General features: G+C 39.4%; 1 protein-coding gene across 14 annotated transcripts in view; it reads left to right on the top strand.

Annotated features, from left to right (window-relative positions):
* The window catches only part of cacna1g (calcium channel, voltage-dependent, T type, alpha 1G subunit), a 166518-nt gene that overhangs the window by 79191 nt on the left and 59472 nt on the right, over positions 1-27855 (top strand). For 9 of the 14 annotated variants that reach the window (XM_079372668.1, XM_079372667.1, XM_079372663.1 and 6 more), the window contains exons 10-19: positions 2001-2186; positions 3662-3776; positions 5697-5852; positions 8251-8316; positions 15525-15618; positions 17059-17240; positions 17716-18054; positions 19871-20050; positions 20369-20469; positions 24979-25102. In XM_079372668.1, coding sequence (XP_079228794.1) covers positions 2001-2186; positions 3662-3776; positions 5697-5852; positions 8251-8316; positions 15525-15618; positions 17059-17240; positions 17716-18054; positions 19871-20050; positions 20369-20469; positions 24979-25102 — 1543 coding nt within the window. The remainder of the gene's footprint in view (positions 1-2000; positions 2187-3661; positions 3777-5696; positions 5853-8250; positions 8317-15524; positions 15619-17058; positions 17241-17715; positions 18055-19870; positions 20051-20368; positions 20470-24978; positions 25103-27855) is intronic. The other 5 variants (XM_079372658.1, XM_079372670.1, XM_079372669.1 and 2 more) reach the window with 3 other exon arrangements.

Raw genomic sequence — 27855 nt, 5'->3', positions numbered from 1 at the left:
TTTTACACCGCAGGTCCCACCATTGACACACTCAGAGGCTGCTATGTAAAGTGTCCATCAGATGTAACTAATCCTATTCATACACATCATACTCTACCACAGCCGATGACGCAGTAGGAGCAACCTGAGGTTTACTGTCATGCCCAAGGACACATCGGAGATGTAGCTTGGGGAGCGGGGGATCAAACCCCTGACGTCCTGGTCGGGATCACAAACAGCTCATAAACCTATTGTCATTACTGTACAAATAAATTAATATAGCTGTAATGAACTCTAGGGGAAATAAGCCAATTCAAGATATAGATATTACCATTAACTTTGAATTAGACTCTATTCATGCTAAGTTTGCCTTAAAAAGGTATTTGATTGTGGCAAGTGAATAGAGTAGTGAAACGAATGAATGTGAGGTTTCAGTTTGCATGTGATTATGCAAAACAACTTAAAGAGATGACAAGAAAAAGTATGCCTTTTTTTTTTTTTACATATCTGCAATAAAATTTGTTATCTCCATCATTATATTATTTTGTTGTTGTGATATTATAAACGTACATGCAGAATAAAGCTTTTGAATTTGAGAAGGAAAGGAAAAACATAATTTATTATGTATGACAAATTGTTATGAAATGTTTGGAAAAAATATTTCAAAAGAATTTATTGTGAAGGTACAACATTTAGTATTCACACAATAAAAAAAGAAAATGGCAATGGGTCATTTGTGATGTCAGCTGAATAACCAGTCCTCTTCACTTCTACTCAGTTTTCATTTCGTTAATGGAAAATATTTTGTTCATATGTTCATCAATTACTAATTTTCCACAACGAAGATGACGCATTTAGAAAACTGACACTTTTTTTTTTGTTAATGAGACAAGATGTGACTAAAATGATTGCTGTGGTCTGAGAGAGTGGTTTAGGGCAACATCTGTTGCGTTAATGAGTTTGGAAAAAAAGGTAAAAGAACCTATCATCTTGCCACCATTCACTGACAACTGTGTTCAGCTCCTTGAATTATCAATAAGATAGATGTATTGACGACTCGTTATGACTAAAAATAAAATCACTTTTTAAAAATTAAAACCTGACTATTACGCTTTGAGTTGCTGTTGACTAAAACTACAATAAAGGTATATGGGCTACAAATTGGGGGGGGGGGGGGGGGGGGGCTGTTGCTTAGTTGGTAGAGACTGTCTTTTTCTCAAACTGAACGTCTGGGGTTTGTTCTCCGAGCTCCTGCAGTCACATGTCCGATGTGTCCTTGGGCAAACCACTTAACCCCAAGCCGCTTCAGCTGCAGTTTAGGTGTGTATGAATTGGCTTAGTTACTTCTGATGGTAACTTTACATAGCAGCCTCTGCCATCAGGGTGTGAGTATATGTGACATTTGGTGTAAAAGCATTTTGAGTAGTTCGAAGTAGACTAGAAAAGGGCCATACAAGGTCAAGTCTATTTACAATTTAACATTTAAAAATGACTAAAATCTGACATGTTCATCTCAAGACTTCGATTAAGACTATATATCTTCAATAGCTGCCAAAATGAACACTGGTTCTACTGAGCCAAACATCTTACTCATCACTGTTTTTGGCTTTTAAGCATGAAACTTGCTTCATACCTTCTTTTATTCACTTTCTATTAACAATTCCAGTTAAAGCCCCTGCACACTACCTAAACTGTATTAAACCAAGCTGATAGAGACTTGGAACATGTCAAAAAGGGGGTGAAATACTGCCTGACATTTCTCCAGTAGCTATAAATATGACTTAAAATAAACATGCAACATGATGATTTACAGAATGTCAATGATATGTTTACAGTCTGTTCCCCTGATGCAAAGTGGCCCAATTTATGAAACCATTAATATTTTGTTTATGAGTAAACCAAGTTTGAATACATATAATTTTTTTTAATATAAGATATTAATTGTTATGTGAATGTCCTCCTTTCTAAGTAATGTGAGTGCTATATGTGATTAAAAGAACATATCCTCTTTTGTTTTACAGTGTTTGGGAGATTGTGGGTCAGCAGGGTGGCGGTCTTTCAGTGCTGAGGACCTTCCGGCTGATGCGGGTCCTGAAGCTTGTCCGTTTCATGCCCGCCCTGCAGAGGCAGCTGGTGGTACTGATGAAGACCATGGACAACGTGGCCACCTTCTGCATGCTGCTCATGCTCTTTATTTTCATCTTCAGGTAGGCAGCTGGAGAGTGAATGGTTGCTTTTTGGTCTCTGATTATAAAATGATTACCGGTATTATTAAAATGATTAAGTGCAGGATGTCCTTAAACGTGCCCAAACACTTCCTCATAAAAATGGAGACTAGGTATTTTAAAACAGAAATTACACAAGACTCCATTAGTTTGTTAAAACAATTCACAAAATCTGAATTTATGCCATGGTATATAAGATCACAAATCTCCATAAAGAAGCATACACAGAGTTCTTCAAGGGCTTTGTATATTCAGAGATAAACAGCCCTTGGTTTGAGTGAAGGGCTGCCAAGTTGACACAGCACAGTGCTGTTCATTGATTTCTCAGCTGCGGTTGAGCTTCAGTGTCTGCGTTTCTGAATAAAAACAAGATTCGACCCAGGCGCACCGTTACTTTTTTCTTTCTTTAATGTTATTTACATTCTTTCCGAGGGTTAGTTAAGCAGAATGTGTTTACAGTGATTATGGAAAACAGCTTGGATGCAACTAAAGAAGCTTAGCATAAAGACTTCGAGCCTGCCTCTGACCTAAGTTCAAAAGTTATCTGTCACTTAACAAGAAAGTGGAGAAAAAGATTAAACCTCCAACTTTTCCTGAAGAGCCTTCCAAAACCTTGCTTTTTCTACGAAGTTTTGTGGGCAACCAACTGTGATGCTGCACTAATGATCCAGGAGGTTGAATACACTGTTGTTAGGGAATTAGAAACAACTCATTGCTTCCCCTGAAAATGCTAATTGTTCAAGTCACTGTACTGCTCATGTACAGATTAAACAAATTAGTGGTGGGATGCAAGTTTGTGCACTACATATGCTTCCTCTGCAGATTCTGTTATATTTTGATGAATAGAAGCTTTATACTCCCTCCTGTTTCCAGTTTTGTTACATAGCACAGTAATCCATCCCTCGTGTCAGCTTTATACTTAAAGGCTCCTGACTTTGATCACCTAATCTTACTCTAAGAAATAAAGGTAAATACGATGAACTAAGACTTAAAGTCTTATGAAACTGTATCTTGTGTCTCTAATGCTATTACTATTTATTTACTTTAACTAGTGCCTTACATGAAATCCATTAGATTACCTTTGCAAGGTTTGCAGCGCTCTCCATGGTGCTGAACTTAATCTGGCAAAAGTACTTCATTTTGTCTTTCTTTCTTGGCAATGTGTCATTCTCAGTGCATTATGGGCCTTTCTTTTGGACATTTTTCATGCTATTTTACAAAGCTCAATTTGAAAAAAAAAACCTTTTATTACTGCTTTTGGTTATAATTCTACGCAATGTTTTCTGCCACAGTGTTTTCTAGCACTTGGTATAATCATTAGAAGAGCCAAAACAAGCCAAACAACCTTTTGAAGCATGTTAATTTCCATTTATTTGTTCTGTATCTAATGAATTGGTCTCATGTAAACATTTATTCTTCAGTTTCCTGTTTGTTTTTTCCTGTCCCTACTTTCTCAGTATCCTCGGGATGCATCTGTTTGGTTGTAAATTTGGGTCTGAAAGAGATGGAGACACTCTACCAGACAGGAAAAACTTTGATTCTCTTCTCTGGGCCATAGTGACTGTCTTCCAGGTGAGCAAAACCATTTCCCCCTGCTTCCATGTCCTTATTAAATATTCATATTTCACGGGGTTATGGCCAGTTTAGCTGCAGTTCATGTATCACTTCGCAGTGTGTTGAGTTTGTAACAGTGTAGCAGAGTGTGGCCTCAAGGTAAATAAGCTCATCTACCATCTGTAGTGAACTTCCTGTGTGATCAAACTGTACCTGCTGAAATACCCTTAAGCTACCAACTTAGCATCCTTCTGCCTGATTGGGCTTGACTGAAGCTGTTGCCATTCAGAGGCTAAAAGACAATTTCCCTATCAATAAATTATATCAAATTAAACATTCCTAACTGGCCTTTATCTGCTTCCTTTATTTTCTCACACACCAATTTCCAGGTGTATTCATGGATGCCCAAATATATTTCTGACCAGTTTCTTGTTGTTACTCCATTATATCGCTGCAAGAGATAGAGAGACGCTGAGTGTTAGAAAAGAAGTGCAGGTGGTGTGTTAGTGTGTGTGATAAGAGAATTGAAGGGATGTAAGATGAACAGATTACCGGTAAGTCGTTTGCCTGCCCTCATATTTAAATATAACCTGAGCTAAAAAAAAAAAGAAAAAAAGAATGATACGACACCTCCAACCCCGCACGTGCCAACTCCACTAACCAGGTTCATCTTTGTACTAAACACTGCTATAATACAGTATTTATCACTGTAATCATAGTAAACATGTATAATTGAGTGAAACATGTAATTATGAACAATGATGTAGGGAACATTGTACTGACATGTTCTATCTTTTCCATTCCCCTGGCGTAACCCGTTGTGACTCTATTAGTTCAATCTCCGTAGTCGTGAAAGCTTTCAGTGTTGTGTCACTGTCAAATTTAAAATGGATGGTGTACAGATTGTGTAACAGTGTATGTTTCTCATTGACAAATATCCACTTAATCACACTTCATCAACACACAACTATGGAAATGTTACAGAATTGACTTAGTTTAAAACCCTTACCCAGAGCGGAATGCTTAATGGTGTTTACAACACTCTGCAGCCTTTTTGTTTTAAATGGAAGAGTCAAAGTGTCAGAAACTGAATAAACATGTTTATATGTTTTACCCAACAAAAAGTAAGCGGGGAGCCAGGAAGTTCAGCTTGAAAGGCAGACACTGAGTCCTCCTTAACCAGACCCAGTGTTTGTTCAATAGTGTAACAACGTATTTTAAGCTAACTAGATACTTTTTGTGAACATGTTACATGTTTGGTTAACGCCACATAGCTTGTCTGTGCATTATTTAGTCGTGTCCGCATGTCTGACCTGGGTACTATTATTGTTCACAGGAAGGTATCAGCTCAGTTCTACTCTTGATTGGCATTTTTCTTCAGCCCAAACGGATGACTTGTGGGTTTTCAGAATTCACATGAGATTTTAACTGGGGCCTCCTCTAGAAAACAAACACAATATTACCTGAGCCCGCCCAGCTTGTTATGTTAACCACTACAAGGTGCCTATAATGCAACATTATGGATGCAAACTTACACATTTCTACTTGCACAATTTAAGCCAGATGTTTCCGAACATCCCAACTTGAGTACACAAGTGTACGTTTAGCTTTTTACTGCGGAAGTATAAAAGACACTGAGTGACCATTTGTAATGCAACAGAAAGTGCCTTCTCTCCTGACTATCTCTATCTTTTCGAGTAACAGTTTCGTCATCAGATTGCCCAATCATGTAAGAAGGACACAAAACCAGTATCTCTCTCAATGTACTTGGAATACAGAGACTAACTAGTGCCACCTGGGAATAAAACTGTGAACTGTTTTCTAAGTCAAAACATCAACTGATGCAAAGCTCGTGAGATGTAAAACCTTGTATGTCATTCACCAAACGAATACTATGTAACTACAAAATGTAATACTTTCCCATCTCCTCTCCAACAGATTCTAACACAGGAGGACTGGAACAAAGTACTTTATAATGGCATGGCTTCCACCACTCCTGTGGCTGCCCTCTACTTTATTGCCCTCATGACATTCGGCAACTACGTACTCTTCAACTTGCTGGTGGCCATCTTGGTTGAAGGTTTCCAGACAGAGGTAAAGTGTTGGCTGTGGACACATGTACAAAACTAACCATTGTGTATTACAACTGCATTATTTTATTTCTGAAATTCAATCCTAAAATCCTATTTTCCTAAAGTCTTGAAAGTCAAATATAACACCCTGATGTTGCTATTTGTTCAATAGTAGAGTTTTTAAGAGAAATATGAGGCTAAATTACTCAATAATATCCGTTATTCAGTGAAGGCAACCATAAGAACCCTAATGGATGGATGCTCATGCCCACACAGGCTACATAACATATTCACAAACCCTGTAGGCATTAACCTGTACCTTTTCTTGTACTCTCTGCAGTAGGTGAAGATATGCGAGCAAACTATGTTGCAGTGTTTATCCTCTCCTCTTCATCTTCATCTCTCTGTCAGCCTCTTGTCCTCCCACTCTTTCCCACTACCTCAGCAGTCAACCTTATTATTGTTGTTTTTGCCTTTGCAGTCATGCCATAAAGTACATCATGAGAAAACTATGTCTGCTAGACGAGACAGTGACCGTTTCCTGTTACATTCTCAGATTCTTTTCATGCCGAATACCTTCATCATCTCGATCTTTGGGCTCCGTCGTATAACTCCTTGTCAAAAGAAGTAAAGGAGTACGGTATCCACCCACAAGCTATATTTTCTCATTGTTCTTTGAAGCAAAAGAAATGAAAACACAACTAAAAGATGTAGAAGACGGCAAGTAAATTATATTTTTTGAAAGAGGCCGCTGCTGAGAAGCACAGTTTCCCTGAAATATTTAGGTTTGTATTGAGCAAGGAAGTTGAAAGCAATGCCTTTTTTTTTTCTTTTGCTAGCCCATTTCAATATACAGGACTGTATTTGGGACAGAGTTATTGCAGGGAAGAAATGGAGGGTGAGACAGATGGGAAGGGTACTGAGCCAGTCTCTACTGGACTGCTACCCATAGCCATTTTCAAAAATACCACAAAAAGAAAGCATGTTCTTTTCAAGGCACCCACAAAGTGCAAGTACAGGACCCCAGCTTTCTCCCAATGAAGGATGTAAGCTAACACTGCAGCAGATAAATACCACCAAACTGATCGATGATGCTGCTGAGAGTTAAAATATACTACTACTGTACTATATAGGCAACCAAAAAGAGACCAAAATATTAGTTGCAAACTTTTGTTAAGAGGCACCTTGCTTGTGATGCTAATTTTGAAGCTAATAATATGCAGACAAAGTCACTTTGCATTTATATTTCTGAACAAAAATAGAAAAAAAGAGGCTTTACCTCTATCAAAATCTATGGAAGGTAGGAGAGAACTCTTCAAAAAACACAAGAATATACTCAGATACACACAAGCCACCAAATGTAGAAGCCCCCTTTCCGTCTTTTAGCTTGTGATCTGTTCTCCCCCTTTGAATTCGTGGTTGTCGGCTTCATTCTCCCTCTCTTTTTTTCAAGTTAACATCCTTTTCTGCAAACACTAAGTTTATTTTTAGTCGGCCAAACTTTCCTTGCGTCAGGGTTGCTAGGTAACGGGTGTTTGTGCGATGTGAGCCAAGCCAGGAGAGATACATGGCTGTGGAGCTGAGACACACGCAGCCATGCACAAAAAAGTGTATTACTCAATGTCTTTATTGCTTTGAGTATAGAGGCAAAAGGGAAATCTTCTGAAGGAGGTATATTTTTCCCACATTTTTTTACCTTTATCTCCTTCAACCATCGTCTTCATCTCATCCATACTTTTTCTATCAGCCACTTTTTGTGTGTGTCCCTCTGTCAGGTTGTTATGGTGTATACATGTAAGAGAATTCAATATCCGCTACAGAGAGTGCAACTGCACCAAACTTTTTTTTTTTATGGAGACCTATTAACGGCAGAGAGACCAAAGTTGTTCTTGTTTTATAACACCTCTCAAAATGGCAAGAAATATACACATTTCACACATGCAACCTTGCACATCACATTAAAGCACACACAAGAGCTACTTGACAGTCTTCTGCAAAAGGGATGCTTCCGGACTGAGCACAAAATGTCCTGAACAATGCATAGCTGTACTGCAGTTTCATTAAATGTATATGTCAGACCATTTTCATCACTGCTGTCTGACCAAGCGATTTCCATACTAAACATGAATGGACCAACGAATGGAAGGTAAAACATAGCTGTGCTCCTCACTTCTGCTCTTTGCTGTCCTGACTTTTCATGCTTTTGACATGTGCAGCACATGACTGCACATTGTGATCCAGGACTGTAGCTTTGATTTGCTCTGTTGCATGGTAAAGTCAAGATGTTACAAAAGGCCGAATCACCTTTAACTGTTTCCTTCTGCTCTTGTCTATTGCAATGGTTCCACCTCTCACCTCTGTGCATCTTTTCCTGTGTGCGCCTCCCTCCCTTGTCCGGCTGCACTACACTTCCACTATAGGAAGTGACCAAGCGGGAGGACTTGCATGCTCAGCCGAGCCTGATTCAGCTGCCTGTAGAGTCAGGGGTATGTAAAGCACTGCAGCTCTCCCTTCCCTCCCCTTGTTTAATCGTCTTACCGCCCTACTTCTACCTCCCTTCTGCCCACCCTCTTGGTCCACTCCCAACACCCTTACCCATAGAGGCTTTGTGATAATGTATCACATCTGTAAACAGCCACAGTTCGAAGGTCATATGCATCTCATTAAGATTACTCTTTAGGTCTGTTCTCACTGTTGCATATGGGCAATCGGTTGATTGAAATGTAAATTAGAATAGAATACTATGTTATTATACCATTGTACAAATAAATTATTTGGCTTCACCTAAAAGTGCACACAGCTAAAAAACAACAACAAAAGAAGAATATAAAAAAGTAACTCTAATTAAGGTAAGATTTGCTATGTATGGTAGGATTTATTTACATGTAGTAGCAGCATAGTAAATTATGAATAGGTACTGTAGAAATATAAAACAAATATTTGCACAGTAAGAAATGTAAACTATTTCAGAAAAATGAAAAAAAATGAAGTAAACTCTTGCAGAAATATAAACGTGTAAATATTGCACAGTTATCCAATTACAACAGAAGATTCTGTGTGTAAGGCCATTCATTAAATAAAGCAATGCAGATAGTTTCAAAATGTGAAATGTCTAGTTTCCAACCCAATTGGATAGAGTACAACTTCAGAAAGTAAAAGTCTTATTCATTTTCTTCACAGAGAGCATCAAAATGCTTGCAATTGGAGCTTTTCCAAGGCTTGAATGGACCAAACCTCCAAGCAGTTGAATCATCAGTATACAAGATGAGTAACTGTGTTAGAAAATATCGAGTGCTTTCAGAAAATTCACAAGTCTACAGAGAAGTCAGGAACAACTCCAAACAGAGTTTAAAATTCTTTGAGTCCTGCCCATGGCAACAAGGCGCTCAAGACTGCACTTTGTGATGCACTTACTTTATATATGACATCATAAATCAATTCACTATTTGTATGAGTCTCAACCCTGAACAAACTTGTCAAAAATGCTGCTTTCTTTCTAAATGTGACAATCGCTGCCCTCTACTCCTATAAGCAGCTGCTGAGGCAAAACTATAGAGGTGTAAAGTTTCTGAAATAAAAACAAAATTTAATGCTCAGACTTTCAATTTTTCGGGTACCTTTAACTATTTATATCTTCAACTCAAGTGTGGCAGCCTCTTAGTTATCTATTGGTGTAGCATTCTGGTTGAGCCATTTCAGCTAATGTTAAAAACATCTATGACTGCTGCTATACAGAATCCACATTAGTGTGATGATTCACTAGCAAGTACCAAGCCACTTGCTAGCAAGCACCAAGCCACAAAAATGCATTTAAACATGGGACATATTATCCCCCTTTTTGACCTTTGAAAACAGTTCCCTGTGGTCTTAATCTGTGCTGTGCTTTGGTCAAAATATAAAATGAATCAAGCACCAGAGGAGGTTTGTGATCCTGTATAAACCAGCTCTCTCAGAATGCTCCGTTTTGGTGTGTTTGTCTCTTTAAATGCAATGAGCCCACCAGAAAAGCAAGAACAGAGTAACTGCAGTGTACTGGTACAACTAAATTATATATAGTGATCCGAAATTCACCTACAGTATCTGATTGGGATAAGGGGAGACACGATTCTGACTTAAATGATTGTAAAGAGTGACTCAAGGAAAAGAAGCCACAAAAAACAGGTAAAATTGCAGGTTTCAAAAACAATTACTTTACAAAGTCATATTTAAAAAACGTCTGTTGCTTCATCCGACCTGGAATGGCTGTTATTATTTTGAGATTGATATGGAACTGCATGTGTCATTTCAGATCGACCATCCTCTTCTAAAATACCAAAATGAACAAATCTCTTTGCTGTTGATTCACAACTACAGATATACAGTTTCACTCCTATGTTGCGATGCTTAGAACCTTCAACCTGACTGCTAGAGAGAGATGTGCACCATTACCAAAAAGTCCTCTCACCTGCTTCTCTGCATGATGCAAAATACTAACTGGGAAATTTGTGATTGTTCTGTAGAAGAGACTACAAAGAGCTTTAACAGTTTCTTCACTTTACTGTATTTGTGTGTTTTTCTTTCTGTTCTTGTCAAACTTAAAAAGCAGACTCCACATCAAACCCCAGGGTGAATGCTATACTCCAACCATTCCTCCCCTCTCACTTTTTTCTTTTCAGCCTCAGGGTACTTTGGGGCTGCCAAAGTCTTCCTCTCTCAGTTTCTGTTTTATCTGGCTGGGGGATCAATTTGAAGGTCACATATTATCTTTCTTTTCAACAAGTTTAAATAAGTCTCAGAGCTCATGAAACGTGTCTTTCAAGTTTCCCGCTAACAAATTCACATGAACCTATTTTACTATGCCTATTCCCCTTTATTTCATCTCTGCTCAGAACAGACTGTTCCTGTGTCCGTAGCTTTAAATGCAAATGAGTTGTGTTTGATCATGCCCCTCTCTGAAACGGTTTAGTTGGCTTGGGCTTTCTTGCACAATCCCTTTTTTGTAGGTTGATAAAACAGATGAGAGGGCAGAACAAATACCAAGCTATGGGAGTATCACACACCTGTGGGAGGGGTTACTGCCCCTTGTGATGTCATGAAGGGAAAGTCACCCAACGGCCTGTTTGACCAGACATTTTCTGAAAAGAGGAGCAAATAAATTAGGACAGACTTTGTTCATAATTGGGTGTTTTGTAGAAAGGATAGGGATACATATTATTGTTAAAAAAAACATGGTAAAGTGTATTTTGAATAATATGTGACCTTCAAAGTAATGAAGAGAGGAGAATAAGTTAGTGCTGAATGTCGTGTATTTCGGGAAGAGCCAGTTAGATCCAACCAGGTTACAGGTTTAGAGTTAACACAAATGAGGCCAATGCACCAATGCCTTTTGAAAACCAGATGGTCTTTTCCCTGTGTCCATTCATTTTACACTGTTGAATTCAATCTTGAACTGAACCAGGACATTTTTCCAAGAGGTAAATGCCTGTTTTCTCTGTCTCTCTCTTTTGGAATCTTTCTGAAAATCAGATGGCCATCAGGTTCTAAGCGTCAGATGGTTGTTTGAGCGGAGTCTGCTGGCTGATTCTAATGGTTTAACCTTTTTTCTTTTGGTTTTGTCAATCTGTTTTTGCCTCTTTGAAATGTAGACTTTGCACACACGTACTTTTTGGTATTCTAGAAGTACTTTTCTAAAACTTATTTATTAAAACAATTTAAATTACACTTTTGTTCAATTAATTAGCAACTAGAAATGTGTGGATTTAGCAAACAAAAAAACAAGTTTTTTTGAAAAACATTATTGCTATGGAAAGGTTATGATTAATAATTAAAAAGAAAATGTTTTCCATGAGATTTTCAATTTGAATTTATTTCTTTTTAGCTATCCTCGTGGTGGAATAGGTGAAGGTTTCCGGCTGTCAACACACCGAGTTGTTTGAGACTAATATTTTTACTATTTTGAATGGACTTCATGAAGGTTTGAGTACTTTCTTTCACAAAACAAATACCTGCACAGCTGGAGACACAACTGCCAGCATGTGCTGTTCTTTATTGCAATTTAGCAAAAGTTTACACAGATTAAATTGAGAAAAATAACCGTTTTATGAAGTAAACTCTTGCAGAAATCGTTTTATTTTCATATTGAAATGTACAGTACTGTAGGCTTCCATATCATTATTATAGTGGATGCCATTAAGGGGCTATAACAGCACATGTATCTGATTTAATTCCATGCTGACAAGTCTCTAATGCTGCTATAGTAGGATGCAATTTTGGTCTACACACATACAGAAACACAATTACATCCTATCAACATCCACCCTCTGTCCCCCTATTCACACCTTTTTTAAAGGGATATGATAGAGATCCCCCTGTGTGCTTCTCGTGTCCATTATTGTATGGCTATCAGCAGCAGGCCTGGTCTGGCCTATCTCCTGTTCCCACCACCATGCCCAAATTGGGGTGGCAGAGTGTAAACAGGCTATCTAAACAGCCTGGCTATTTAGGGACCAGGGATTTCCCTCGTGTCCTGCCCTGCTGCCCCCACCAAAAAGAAAGGAGAGTGAGAGAGTGAAAAACACATTTTTTTTAAAATCAGAATCATGTCTGTGCTGGATTAATCTCTTCCCCCCGGTCTCATGTAGGTTCACTGATGTGAAGGCTTCTTCTCAGCAGCTTGTTGACTGCCTGACTCGGTTTCTAAATTGTACTGTGCACTTGCAGAAGAGATCTTTGGTCAGTTTGAGCTTTTGAAAAGACTTGCACAGTGTCAGTCTTGACCTGCTGCTAGTGCAACAGGTAAACAAGCTAACTGTAACACTACAGCTGCAAAAGACACATTTTTGACCACTTTTCAGTCTGTGTGTTGTCTTTTAGTAAATACACTAACTGAGTGACAAAAGCTTGCAAGAAAATTTATCACCAATGTGTGCCTCTGTATTTCCTGCAGCTAAGGTATCAGTGCTCTCTGGGAACTCTTTAATAAATAATATTAGGCTAATACGCTCTTCCCTTCATCGAGATACAAGACTTGAGTTTCAGTTAAGAACCACCACAAAAACCTAACTCTCTGTCGAAGCCTAAAAATTGTTAATCAGTGTGCAGACATCAGTCCACAAAGTTGAATATTTTGTCTATGTGCTTCAGAAAGCAGAGATGGGGTTCAGGTTGTCCAGTTGCTCTTCACATAGGCCTGTCAGCACTCATCCTTATTCTTACACTGCAAGGCCATCACCACAAAGTCCATGGCCTAGCTTTGATTTTACAGTGAGTACCAAACACTCTGTCAGACTGACCTTTGAAATGACCAGAGGCTGCTGCAGACACAAGCTAATACTAACTGAGCGTCTCTCAGCTGGAACTAAAACCAGGACTAGCTCTCGGGGCCTGATAAAGAATAGACTGCAGCCGCTCATAGCTTCAAAAAGTACTCATTATTTGCTTCCAGAAAGTGCTCAGTCTAGACGTCTAATTCACAAAGCACATTGTGCTGAACATATTCAGTTGTCCTGCTTTTACAGTTCAGCTCTTTTTATTTGCGTCTAAATCTGGAGAGAGGTTATCTGCACCTTTACTGTGCACAGACCTGCACTCTCATGCTGAGAACTATTTTGTCCACATAATGATCATGAGCAAAGAGAGCTGGGGAAACTTTAACAAGTGTATTTTGAGGCCAAACTTGAAAAATAAAATATGTTTCACAGTTTTAATCAAAGCTTCCCAAGCAAGGAGAGCTTTCAGTAAACACAACAAAGCTTGTATCCTTCACATGCGTAACTGCTCTAGACCTCTCTAAATATGTGGATGAAGTGTAAATCCATTGAAAAGCCCAAGACTAATTTACCCTTTGGTTATTTTCACAACACTGATGTTACAGTAATATTCTCAGACCACATATACAGATAATTATTTTTAAGTCATTTGGTGTTAAGATTTGCATAGAAAGGGCAATTGCCCCCCTAAAGGACTACATAATGGCTCATTAAAATACAAACAAACAGCACTGGCCCTCAGAGATACCGTTTGTTCTGCAGCAAATGTAGGAGTTCATTTAACCCTTCTGTATTTCGTAAATTAGATCAGGCTCAGGTTTAGTGGGCGGATATGCAGCACAATTCTTCTGGGAACCAGGCCCTCGGATTATTGAAGGATGTTTCTCAAGTGTTTTATTCAGCTGGAAGGCTACCTCTGTCAAAACAACCTAAACAAAAAACTAACCAAGGAACTGCAGGGAATGAAAATATTGATTGAAACAATAGAAGAACAAATCAGTTGTTAAAAAAAGCAACATACAATGTCAACACTTTCAAATGCTTGAAGCTTAATGCTTACGACATACACTGATGCTCAAAGCATTGCAACACAATTGTAAAATGTGGGCCATTAAAGATATTCATTATCATATATCAAATTCTTATTGTGAGTTTTTAAAAGTATGCCTGGGCTCTTTATGATGCCTGCTGTGAACCTACATTTCTGAAAAGGAATGCGTTGCAGGAATGTGATGAGCAAGGTAAAAAGAAAAAAGAAGAAATTCTCTAAGCAGCCTTTTGGTTGACTTCCCTGCTTGTTCATTAGCATCTGTTCTCTTTAACTTATTTTCTCACACTTTTTTGGGGGGAAATCAGTAGGGTACAAGAAATAAGTGACTTTAATTACAAAAAATAAATTGGTGCCTCAAATGCAGTCGTACCTTTCCTGCAGTAAACAAAGTCAGTGTTCACAACATCCACACTTGATTAGTCTTACTCTTAAACTCTTGGGAAGTATCAAGACATTAATTTGTTAATTTTAAAAGGAGGTCCTTGGTGATTAGGTCCTGAGGCTTTTCTAAATACGGTTAAATCACTTTGCTACGGAGCTCTGACTCACCGTGTTGGCACTCTGTTAATCCAGCATCCACCTGGCATTCTCACACACCTTAATGGAGTCTGCTGGCTCTGGCATAGGGCTACAAATACACACTGAGATTTACTGCAGTTGTTTGGTAAGTGGGGACAGTGTAAAGCAGCAGCAAGAAGAGAGCAATTGAAAGCCTTAGAAAAAGTCTTTGAAACACAATAAACTGGAAATTAATGTAAACTTGAGGCAGTAAACAGAACTTATTTTGACATCAATTTCTACAACAATGATAGGAATCAAAAGAAGGCATACCTATTTCTGTTTTTCTGATGAACGCCAAATTATATTGCTGTTTTGCAGAGTTCCTTCAACGACAATTATGTGTGTTTAAATGTGAAAATGTTTGATCTAGCAACCACACTGAATCTCCTTTGTAACTTTAGGGAGTAAAAAATTAAATGCCTTGTACCTTAATTCGCTCTATATACGGACCAGGTTCTCTGAAATATGATGTCAACATTTCCTTGTTGAGTTTCAGTGTGGTTTCTCTAAGATTCTTCTCACCCTCCTGGCATGACAACACTTTCTACAATTAATCTTTCTCACCCTCTCTCTGTACCCTGTGACATTTGAACTCAGGGTTTAGGGAGACTGCAACCTCACCCACCCGCTTACAGGAGTGTGGTTGCCTCTAGGGAGTGATCCAAGGGTCGAATTTGAATGACGATCGATGCATCATTGTGACTAAGCTACAGCAAAGCAGGGATCTGTGTTTAGAGGCAACTTCAACCCAGATGCTTTCTATTAACTCTGCCAAGAAATGTTGTTTTTTTACAGGTGTATTCTGCTAACACTTTTTGGGCTTTTTTGTGTCAAGGGGGATGATTCTAAATCAGGTTCTGAGATTGAGTCCTGTGCACGAAGTATGGAGGATGTTAACGGCAGCAAGAAGGATTTATCAGCCTCTGCAGGTGAGGCACACACATAAACTCTAGCTGTGTATTCAGAACACAAACACTACCTAAGGCATGAATCAAGTGGAATGTGGAGGAATCAATTCATCTTTGTTGTGAAAGCCCCTGTTCAAAACACTGGCAAAATTTGAACCATCTGTGTTTGCATATGTAGCTGTTTGTATTTTACTTAACTAATGTCTTTCAAACCCTCGCAGATTACTCACCATGTTGTGTTTCTTACAAAATGTGTTGAAAAGATTGTGATACAGCCACTGGTTAAGCCAGGGGATTTTAAACTTTGCCATATTCAAATATCCACCCCACCTTTTCCATATCAGTGGTCTCTGTTCTTAGTTTTTTCCCAGTTGGTTTCAGACCACACTCAGTGGGCACGTGTCTGCCTGTCTCTTTGCACAGCATCAAACCAGAACAGCAGCCTCATCCATAATTCCTCATACGCCAGTTCCCATCCCCTCTAATTACTGTTCGCGCAGACTGAAAAGCCCAGTGGAAACACTACTGTATGGAGTACAACTCCCAGACGTACGGTATCACCTCCCCTTCAGCTCCTTCGGATGCTCTGTATAAAACTGCTTACATAGCTGGAAGAGCCTAATATACATCTTCTAGGCCTCGGATAAAGTCGGAAGACGGAGGAATTAGCGTTATTAAAGTTGCATTTCCCTCTGCATGTCATGTTTTTGTGTTGCTGCCAAACATAATACTCTCTCCCACGCATCCCATAAGATTAATGCCCTGCTAAAATATTCATGTTGCTCAGTACCAGTATGAGGCATCCATTTTAAAGTATGCTGTGCTGCATTACTGAGGGTGCACCCCTGTGCTACCTCATGTTGTTCTGTTTTCCCCCAGTTTTGTTTTGAGAAGTTTTAAAAAAAATGTTCTTCTATCATGTTTTTTTCATCATCAAATGTTCAATTTTGGTCCCTTCTGTGTCACACTTCTGTCATTTGGGATGCAATCATTTTATTTGTTAGTACGAATTTCCATGAATTGGTTCAGTTTGGTAACTTTGTGAATATATCATATAAATCTGTATCTAAGAGTAACTGATTCTAGGTTTGAGCAACTGTAATCATATCTGGGTAAAAGCCTTATAAGCCTTATATAACACAGCACAGTAAAGAATTTGTTGGGATGCACCTTTCAAGAGATATAAGCAAGTGTATTCACAGAGAAAACTCTGTCAGCTATAGCTATTGTCAATGATTATGTTCTATTGCGCTATTATCACACCTGCTGAATAAACCGTAAGGATGACCCACAGTCTGTTCCACAATTTCTTCATTGTATTTATACATTAGGGACAGCTAGAAACCTAACATTATTCATGTCTTCAATTCTTTACCTGAAATCCCACACATCTTTCATACTCTTAATCTCCCTATTCTTATCCATTCCCACGCTTCCATTGACCGCTCTTTCCTGTACTAGTAGTGCCAGTAAACGGTCATGTGGACCTGAAGACCAGCCTGACTCCACCTTTAATTACCCACACGGCTGCCACCCCAATGCCCATACCCAAGTTGCCTGTTGGGGGTGACCCCACTGTCGGCTTCGATTCCCATCGAGGGAGCAACATCTCCATAGACCCAGCAAGCTATGAAAAATCACCGGTTTGTACTTGTAAAATAATTTCAACTCACACCAAATGCATGTGACATGTTTCAATTGTAACAGCCCATTTTCAGGATGCCAGGAAGCCAATAGTAATACCTATGTGAGAGAATTCGTGCCCAGAATTTACCTTTAAGAGTGTTTCCGAAATCATTGTTCATGCTCGTGCGTTGAGGTCATAATGATTGATGATGATTAATGTTGCATGCTGGTGCAACACATTTACTGCTGCTATCGCCACTAATTATATGACAATCTAATAATTAGCCTCAAGATTGAAGAACATAATCCCAAATCTCAGCATCTGCTCCTGTCTGATTCTCAGTATGAATCTCTAATTGAAATCAGCTCTCAACAAACCAAGATGCTTTACCAACACATTTGACATGCAGCCCCTTTGGTAATTCTCCTTTCCTTGCTTTCCATATGTCACTCTAACCTCCTCTTGCCCACCTGGTCGTCCACCTGCTCCAGACCAGTGCCCGAAGCGCCTCCCCCTACGCCCTATGGAGTTCTGGCAGTGGCAGGACCAGTCGCCGGTCCAGCTGGAACAGCCTGAGTCGTGGCCCTTCACTCAAAAGGCAGAAGCGGCAGTCTGGGGAACGCCGATCCCTCCTCTCTGGGGAGGGTGGCTCCAGCTCAGAGGAAGGGGAAGGAGGAGGAGAAGGAGGAGGTGGGTTGATGGATGAAGATGACGTCTCTCTGGCCAGGACGGACTCCATGTCCCAGTCACAGAGAGGACCCCGACATCGGAGGATGGAGTCAGTGGAGACTCGGAGCTCCATGGAATTGCCTCCTGATGCTCTGCTGCAGGTACATGCTGTAAATCTCTCTAACAACAGGGGATCAATAATAATGACATCTCAAGCTTCACAAATCGTAGGGCCTGCTCACTTGACATGTCACATGCTCAGCTGTAGCATTCTTATTTGTTGGTTGATCCCAATTACAGCTCTAAGCCAAAGTTGTCGGAGAAAACTGACACATCTTTCCATTTTTTCTTCAACAAAAAAAAAGAATGCAAAAAAAAGAATGATGAGGAAACAATGTTTGATTATAAGCTTGATGAATCTTCTGGAGAACACAAGTTGAGTTAGCTAATTTACACTTGGCGTTATCATGACTGACTGTACCTTTCCCAAAAGCACACTATTGGCTCTATTCAACTCTCTCGACTGATACAATATGTCATTTACTTATTAGGCAATGCTCTCCATGAACCTCAGTTGACAGGAATATTTTCTTTTTGCCAAAGGAAAACCGCAAACACCAACTTTATGCCTAAAGTATGACAGGACCTCGCTCTCGGCTTGGGGGGAAATCGGGACACACAAAGTTTTCCAAGAGAATTTGCAGCATAGTTGTTATGTTTGACTACTTAGCCAGTGAGAAGCTTCCCTACCAAGGAAGTGAATGGTGTGATACAATATATGTCCACAATGTACAAAGGAATCACTATTAGAATTATAGGGGTATTTTATCAGAAATTGAGAACAAATAACTGCAGCAGACAATCAGGGCTACAGAAATAAATCATTGGCACAAACCTGCCCTCCATCCTTTACTGGTCCAGGGTCAGAGTGTCAGAACTGTCTCTGTCAACGTAAATGAGAATATTTTTCCATGTATGACCGCTCATTCGAATAAATATTGTTATCCTCGTATGCACACTGCCTAAGAAAATACTGAATAATAACTGCCCCATGTATATGACTCCATCTGTTACATAATTGCATCATTTATTATCATGATTGTTTCAGCATCACACTTCTCAACACTGCACTATTTTCATATTTAGTCCTGTATCAGCTCAAATGAACAACAAAAATAGGAACCTGAGTTTATTAAGATAATTCTAAATGATGACTGACATGCCATGTAATTAAAAATACCAACTTTTTGGATATGGTGGGGATTCTCTTGCAAAACTTTAATTATATGTTTTTGTCACACAGAATGTCCAAAGCCAATATTAAACACACGTCTACCATGATGGAGAGATTGTTGTGTTAAATGCAGCTCATACAGATTCACTATGTCTACTTATGTCATGCTCGGATATGATGTCCTTTTAGAACTTCTTGATACTCTTTCTGTGTAATATTGTAATTCATCTGAAGGAACTATACTAAAAAGGGACTGGTAAGGTAAACATACAGCTGGTGAAATGTACATCACTAAGAAGTGAGGAAGAGTGGATCCCCCTACCGAGAAACAATGGACAGAGACTGGGAACAATAATGGAAAACAGACACATTGTTCGAGACTGCAAGAAGCACAGTTGAAAACTGGGGGTGGGTGCTGGATGGACACGATTAAGGACTCAATGTAGTAATAAGGTTTATGGAGAAAATATAAAGGTATCGATAGTGAGGGAATAAAGAGGGTTGAAGTAGTTTTATTTATTTTTACATTTGTTCCCGATGATTCTTAGGTCTTAGTATTGTTTAGTTTGTCTACATGTTCACTTGTGGGCTATATGATTATAACTATTCAGCAAATGTTGAAACCATAAATAAAAGATGAAGTGATAAAAAAAACAACAACAACAACAAGATTGAGACCAAAGAAACTCCCACTGTAGTGAAACTACATCTTCTCTGTCCTTAATGTCTTTTTCCTTGTTAAGGTGCCTTACCTGTACCGCTCGGCCAGCATGCACAGCTCCAGACCCCCTTCTCTGGGCCACTTACTGCCCCCGGAGCATCGCGACTGCAATGGCAAGGGCTCTCCATCAGTTCTGGGCCCCACTCATGTCTCCCTTGAGGACAACACTGAGGAAGAGAATGCAGAAGAGGAGGCCAACGTGGTCAGTCTGTCGGCAGTGTTTGCTTGTTGCTGTGCTTCTTTTCCAACAAAAAAAAATGCAACATTCCCAATTAAAAAAATCTTGAAGTTTGGAGCAATTTAAGTACATCTTCACAATGTATACTTCTTCTTAAATACACATGGCACTTTTATCTTTTATGGCCATTTTTGATAAACCCTGTTTTATTCATACAGTATGTCAAAGAAAAAGCTAATCAAAAACGTGTATATGTTGAGCATAATTATGGCCAAAATTATGCAACAGGCAATAGTGAATACATAAATAATAAATGAAGTATGCACTCCCTACCCTCCCTAGGGTCGTGTTGCCAGGATGTTTCACTGGCTGGAGAAGAAACAGCCGGAGTGGTGTCGACAGAGGGACACCTGGTCCCTCTACCTCTTCCCTCCCGAGTTGAGGTAACTCTACTCATCTCCATAACTCCACCTCCCTGCCCTGCTCTTAATTTCGCCAGTTCTCCTCCCATAATACTGGTCTTTACATATTCATGGAAGTTCAGAGTCCATCACAGCTGTCTGAAGGCTTGTTACATCCTCCTGTGGAAGTTTAGAGAAATTAGAAGTGTGATTTCAAATTAATTTAAAACTTTAAAATGACTTCACAGAACTTTTTAAATATATTTTTGTTGTGTTATCAGTGTACCAGAAATATCTGAGCCTTCCTCTTGACAAGGTCATCATTAACATTGCATTTGACCCACATCCTGTAATGCTGAATGCAATGGCAGTGTTTTTTTTGTTTTTTTACCGCAGTGTGAATGCAGCACTATATCCACTCCTATTCCCTCCCACATTCTGCCTTTAGAAGTCTCTTTTATCTGCACATTTCTGCCATGTCAGGGGTGAGTAAGTAGGAGCAAAGGGAGGGAAGGGAGTTTCTCCTACTGAGAGAGCTGTTATCTTAGCCACGTGCTGAATACATTGCCTCCCACCCTTCTTCGCCCCCATTTCCTTCACTCCTCCTCCTCTTCTGGGGCTTTGATCCATGCATCTCTGCTGTCTGTTAGGGGATGTGGCTATGAAGGCATCACCAAGCAACATACTGGCCCCAGCCTGCCACCACAGCCTTGCAACTCGCTAATTAAACATCAAACAAGGAGCCCCCTGCCACACATCCAAAGGGAATGTTAGCCATCACTGGTGTCATACTGTTGTCGCAAATGAGCAGATGTTTCAAATGCAATGGCTCTCAGACACAGCATAACACAATTCACATTGTCAGAGGAGTTTGCGGTGCCACATGAACTATCTATATTAGGATTGCAATAATACAGTCAGCCCAAAAATCAATAATATACCTCCTTTTTTGGGGTCACGGTTTTCAGTTCAGTTCTGATGGCCCAGGCTGCAGGTCTTTGTTGCTTTTCTTTTAGTTTGGGGCCATTTTTACAGGAACAATAAGAGTTACTATTTCTAGACTATTTCTTTGTTCTACTTTGAAGCAAAACACGTTTAGTTTCAGGAAAAAGACAGCAGCGTTTAAGCTACATGGAGACCCACTGTACATATAGGAAGACATTAGAGGATAAAATCACCGGAACAAGTCTTTAGTATTCATTATTTATTTTTAATTAGTATTTATTTTATCATTTACAGATGCTTTGTTTCAAACGCTGCTTCATCTTTTCTCTGCTCGCCTCTAAAACCGTCCTAGAATACATTGTGATAATATTTCACATTCTTTAAGTCCTTAAAAAGAATTTAAATATCTGCCAAACATGTTTTAAATGATTGTCAGGGATTCAAAATAGATATCAGGATATATTGTATAATGGCTCAATCGATTTGAATTTTAGACCTACAGTATAATCTTGAAATTGAGTCATTTCATTAGATTGTTCTCCTTTCTGATGGCTGTATTATATAACTAGGAAAAGATTAATAGGAGAAGCTCTCTGTGGTGTGTTATTGTCAGAGTATCAAGAAAACGAAAGGATCTTGGCTCAAACTGGGCTTCTAGCTGGCTTTCAGTCACAGCAGGCTGTAAGGTTCAGTTGTGGTTGAGAGGGACACTGAGGACATGGGCTCTGTGTGGCGCCCACTTTGGCCTTGAACCTATGTGGACGCCTGCCTGTGCTCACGATCACATCAAGAGACAGGCGCATAGTGGGAGACAGGAGCCCAGTGCCTTTGTGTTTCACTGTTGTACTGCTGCTGCTGCAGATTACTGCAGGGGAAGTTTTAAATGAGAGGAGTAGTGGGACTGACTTTAAATGCTGTGATACAGTCACTGCTGTTAGATCTGTCAGCTGCATGAAGGGGCGTATGTTTAAACGGCAGACTATGAAAATAAGGTCCTGGTATATGCAGAACTATCTTAGGGTGTCCATATGGTTGATGTAGTTCATGTTTAGTTCATGTGGAACTGCACTGCAACTCCTCAGAGATATGGGTCATATGAAACACACATAATTAGATACAGATAAGAATAGAACAAAAATACAGCAGGGAGGGGGATTTAGTAGAACAGTAATGTGTGCAGTTAATGATCTGCTGCATGTTTATGTTCAAACTTTTCATGGTACTCCTTCCAGTTGCAAATGGTTTAACCTATAAGAGAAGCAGCCTTCGGTTGAAAAAGCATTCAATGTTTTGGCATCTGTCAGCTCTTTCCTGAGAAAAGCAAAAATCCAACAAACAGTGATGTGGCCTTTATCGTTTTCTTGGAAAGCGCAGAAGAAGAACTTGGTGATTTGGAGAAGCCGCTAGTATCTTCTTGAGCCGAGCTACATACTAAGATTGTTTAGTTAAGTGCTCAATGAAACATGAGACGACATAGTTTCTAGACAATGCAAGCTGTGGCTTTTGAGAGAGTGGGGAGTGGAGGGAGTGGGTGTTGATGGAGCACTGAGAGAATGCTACTTTCAAAATCATGCTAGTTTTCAAAAACTACCAACCCTGCCTTTAACTAGATGGGCATGCCTCGAAATACTGAGACAGTACAATGCAAACCTAAGTAATTATTTTGGTCAATCTTAAAAACTCATGTTTTTGTTAATATCATCAGAGTAGAAAGCTTTCTACACTTGTCAAATTCTTTACATATCAACACCAATTCATTAAGATGTCACAAACTGTTTCAAATCCCACGTCTGACTGGAAGGGATATTTTTGTTTTCTGTTTGAACATGTTGTGGCAGGTTTTGGCTGAGGTTTTGATTTGTGTGTGTGTGTGTGTGTGTGTGTGTGTGTGTGTTTGAACTTAACTTTAATGTTCTCAGCGAGACCCTTCAAAGAGCAGTGGAGAAGTTGTCACCAGAGATGTGTGTTTGCCATGTGTCCTCTCTCTCTCTCTCTCCTTGAGGAGGAAGAGAGGACACTGTGAATATTTCACGTAAGGTTGCTGACACATTATCAAAGAAGATGTAACTCAATCAGTCTTCAAACTGTATGCACACTAATCAACACCACATTTGATCTGATACCAAATTCAGCAATTCTCAAAAAAGCTTACTGCATTGTCAAACAAAGCTTCAAATCCAAATCTGAGCCTTACAATATTCTCCCCTGCTGTACACTAAGGCTGATATAAGCTATTTGTACAAATTTGATGCAGAGTTTAATCCCCTCTGGAGACACATACAAGCGTTCCTTCTTTCTTTATCTGTTTGGTCACAAGCTAAAAGCCTGGGAATCCTCTCATGTTGTGTAATAAAAGTCAGACATAATTAATGGGTCGTAATTCAACGAGGGATTTACTGTGAGTCCGACAAGCCCTCTCACTGTTAATTGAATATGATCTTTTATTACATGTAAAGTGTTTCAGCAAATGTCCTTGTACAGTACGTAACACTCCTTTTCCAAGTCGTTTCAAAGCTGTATCCTGATAGCCTATGTGATTGACAAATTTGAACTCCTCTACATTTATGACATATTGAGGGCTTTCACACTTTCAGAAAACTCCTGATATGTCAAGGAGGACCTGTTTCAAACCAAACAGCCAGATTTTTCCTTCGGGCTTCACTTGGAGTTTCTCCTGCCAGCTCCCTAGTATTACAGCAAGTTCAAGGAAGCTGAATGCAACAGGATATTTTCTGGAGAATTTAGTTCAAGCCAATGGGAGGGGGGAGTGACGTTTATATACTGTTGCTGGAGTGCATTGCATGTGACTGCATGATCTCTGTGCACATCATTAAACGGCTGCATTATGTTTTCTGTTTGTCAGAATGTTGTTCTTCCCTTGTTTGTTGACTTTGTGATTCTGCCGAACAACACATAGAATTGATATAAAAGCTACTTTTCTCATCACAGCATAGCATGACGGATTCTGTGTCTTTGTCCACTAATTTGCTCAATGTGTGAGCAAATATAGGCACCTGAGCCGCAACAGTCTGCGGTAAACACTAGGCTAGATATTCAGCTCCTGGTATATAGATGTACGATCACAAGCCGATACGCAAACACACCTCAGTATCATCATCGCCTGTATAAGACCTATTAGGTTCATCTCACCCGTTTTCAGGTTCTGATTGAATTTTCGTCAGTTTGGATTGAGTCCCTGAGTCCACATGGATGTTGTGCCCCAGAAATGCAGCGAAGTACGCTCAGTGCCTCCTTGACCCTCCCTGGATTCCCCTCCCCCGTATGACAGGGATTGTCTCCCGCTGTGAGGTGCATATATGAACAGCTAGGTCAAGAGACAATCATGGGTAGTCCTTCTGAAATTTTCTAGATATTTTCAGGAGTGAATACATTTTTAAAAAAAATGACAAAATGACTATTTGGTCTCTACAGCTCTTTTCTATCTATCAACCTCTATATCTTTCTTTCTTAAAACTGTACTGGGGTAATTTGTTTTGTCACCCATCCGTATGGATTTTTCTTAAGAGTTTTGCTTAATTATGCATAGAAGCCATGGATGGTTTGACTAACAGGCAGGCACATGGTTTAATATATGTTTCTTGGCAGGTTTCGGATCGTGTGCAATAAGATCATCAACCACAAGATGTTTGACCACATTGTGCTGATCATCATCTTCCTAAACTGCATCACGATCGCCATGGAGCGGCCACGCATTGACGCCGGCAGTGCTGTGAGTATAAAAAATTGTTTCGGCATAAAAACCTTATCAGTCACTTCACACTATTTGACTATTTACTTCATAAAGTCTTCATAACCTTCAATGACGAAGTGCAGTGACAAGGAAAGCAGGCTAATTGACGGGCAAACAGCATACAGTCATGTGCATAAAGTCTTTGCAAGAAATGAAAATAAATCACATATAATCATTCCTGGCAGCTCATTAAAGTGCAAACAGAAATGGATTTAAAAAAGTAAGAAATAGCTGTCAGCAGATCCAAAGAATCTCCCACACCCTCACATGAGGCACAATCACTACTTTGACAATGCAAGGAGTTGATAGCAGTGAATACGTTCTGGTTGATTGTGAGCAAGCATTTTTGTATAATGTGTGTCAGACTCAACACCATCACCTCTTTTGGAAACACACTATTCCTTCAAATACAGAAGACTGGCTGATTACCTTTCAAACTTGCACACACACACATAGACACATCTAAGTCCTTGTCTTTCCAGCAATAGCAGCAGAGCACAGCCAAGTCGCTCCATGCAAAAAACACAATAATTATCACTGTTTGATTTTTTTCTCAGCGAGCGAGGTGTTCCGTGCATGAGCCTAATTGCAGTTCAGCCTCACTGGAACACTCCGTTCTGCTTGTTTTGCGACTGAAACACGGAGGAGACAGCGTCGTTGTAATTGATTCAATTATCTGTGGGTTGGCGTACGTGGCTAATGTCCAGGAAAGGAGATGTTTAACAATTGGAGGCTGCCCCACAGGCTGCCCGGTTTAATCAGGGCAGAGAGAACACAAACTGATGGGATGATTTCTTGCCTCTCACCTCTGAACACACATTGCATGAAAATAAATAAAACAAATGCACAAGTTCTCCACCGTAACCACACCAATATCAGAGAGATCTTTTACATCTTGTGTGACTGCCCAATCCATTCTGCACACAAAGGCCTTTGCTGAACTGAGATGGGAAAGTATGACACAGCGAACAGCCCACAACAAGAAATGATCTGTCATTACTGAACTGAGCTGTGATGCATAGTGCTGCAGATCTCCTTTGCCCGGGTGTCCATTGCACAATGTGCAGTGAGCACTGTGCGTTTGTCTGTGTGGGTTGTTTTGAATTAATGGAGAGGCCTGTGGATCGATTTCCACTTGCTGATTCTGTTTTGGCTGTGTATAGCAACCAAACATGTTTAATTTATCACTCTGCTGCAACTCTTTTGAAGTATCTGCTTCACCTCACCCATGGCCCCAGCTTGACGAAAGGAGTATGTAATATTCCTAAAAAAGATTGAATGTGTTTGTCAGTAACATTTCATTTTGTCATGGAATGTCGGCTTCCTAATTAGTTTATCATTATGGCAGTGAGGTCACTTTTTGTATTTGGTTTGTAGTCCCTTGCTTGTTTTGATTCATTGCTGGAGGTTGCCTGGATACGGCCTTCCTGTTGCTCAATAGATATGATTTAGGTTGATTATACCACCTATTATGGATTATTATTCCTAATTGATCTTGGGGACAGTACATCATTGTCTGGGGTTTAAAATTGAATTGTATCAGCATCAACAATATAAAACGGAATCCATTTAAGCTATCTGCTTCCACATCTTTGGCTCCAGACCACATGAGAAAGAGATGGTGATACACAGTGGACTGTGATTAAAGCTTTCCAGGAACTGTGGGTTGACCCTTATTTTCTCCTCCATTGGATAACAGAGGAGGTTTGTGGCTGCATATGAAACAATGACACAGTGAACTGAAAGATGTCCACAACAATCTCTGTAAAGTCTATCCCCCAACCGCTTTTGTGTGTGTGATCAAAATAGACAGAGACAGAATTTTTTATTTTGTTTTAGTTTTATTTTGTAGTTCTTTTTTCAAGATCACAGCTTATTTCCCATGATTACAACACTGGTTTTTTTTAGATAAGTGGTTAATTTCAGATATTTTCATGATAAGTCTACTTGCCAGGATGCTGGAAAATGCTGGAAAAACCAGCATTGTTATCCTGAGAAAATCAATAAAATTCTATTAAAAAAACTTTATTTGTCCCCGGGGGGCAATTCAAACTGAAAATGAGAATGCTGTAAGTGAAAACTTAACACACGTTTTACATTCAGTGTCTTCTTTAGGTGAACTGGTGTTGGCAGCAGATATAAACTGACCATCAATATTTTTTTAAAGTTGTGATTTTTATAAAATGTAAACATTTTCTTTTATTTTAATATAAATTTGTCTCAAGCTTTGTAAAAGTGTTTCACAAATTGTTTTTGCACTTCCCAGCCACTGTAGTTAAACACCAAAAAAGAGCTTTTTACAAAAAGTGAAACCTTGCATTCATATATCTGAATATACAGTGTTTAGTTTATGCTAATTTGTTGTGCAGATGTTTGTGTAATAGTGCCCCCTCTTGGTAAATGAGCAGGAGCTGTGTTTTAGCAGAAAGGTTTACATTAAGTATGGATTTCCCTTCTTCCTTTCTCTTTATGGCTTCTTTTACAACTATATTGATAGTATGAGATAATTACACTACTCAAATATAAATTCGTCATTTTATTTGAAAGCTAGCATAGCTGTGAGATGGTGGTTAGCATGGCACAGTAGCCTACTTTCAGCCCTTAACAATTGTGGCCCTTCAACATTGTACCTTAATTATCTCTTTGGTTACTCCTTTGCGTTTCTTCCTTTATTTCAGTAAAAAACGTTCTTTTGGAGGAAAAATGCACAACTTTGGAGGACTATAATTGTT

The sequence above is a fragment of the Symphodus melops genome, assembly GCF_947650265.1.
Source record: "Symphodus melops genome assembly, chromosome: 21".
NCBI lineage: Eukaryota > Metazoa > Chordata > Actinopteri > Labriformes > Labridae > Symphodus > Symphodus melops.
Note: the sequence above shows the minus strand (reverse complement) of the source record. Positions and strands in the feature narration are given on the sequence as shown.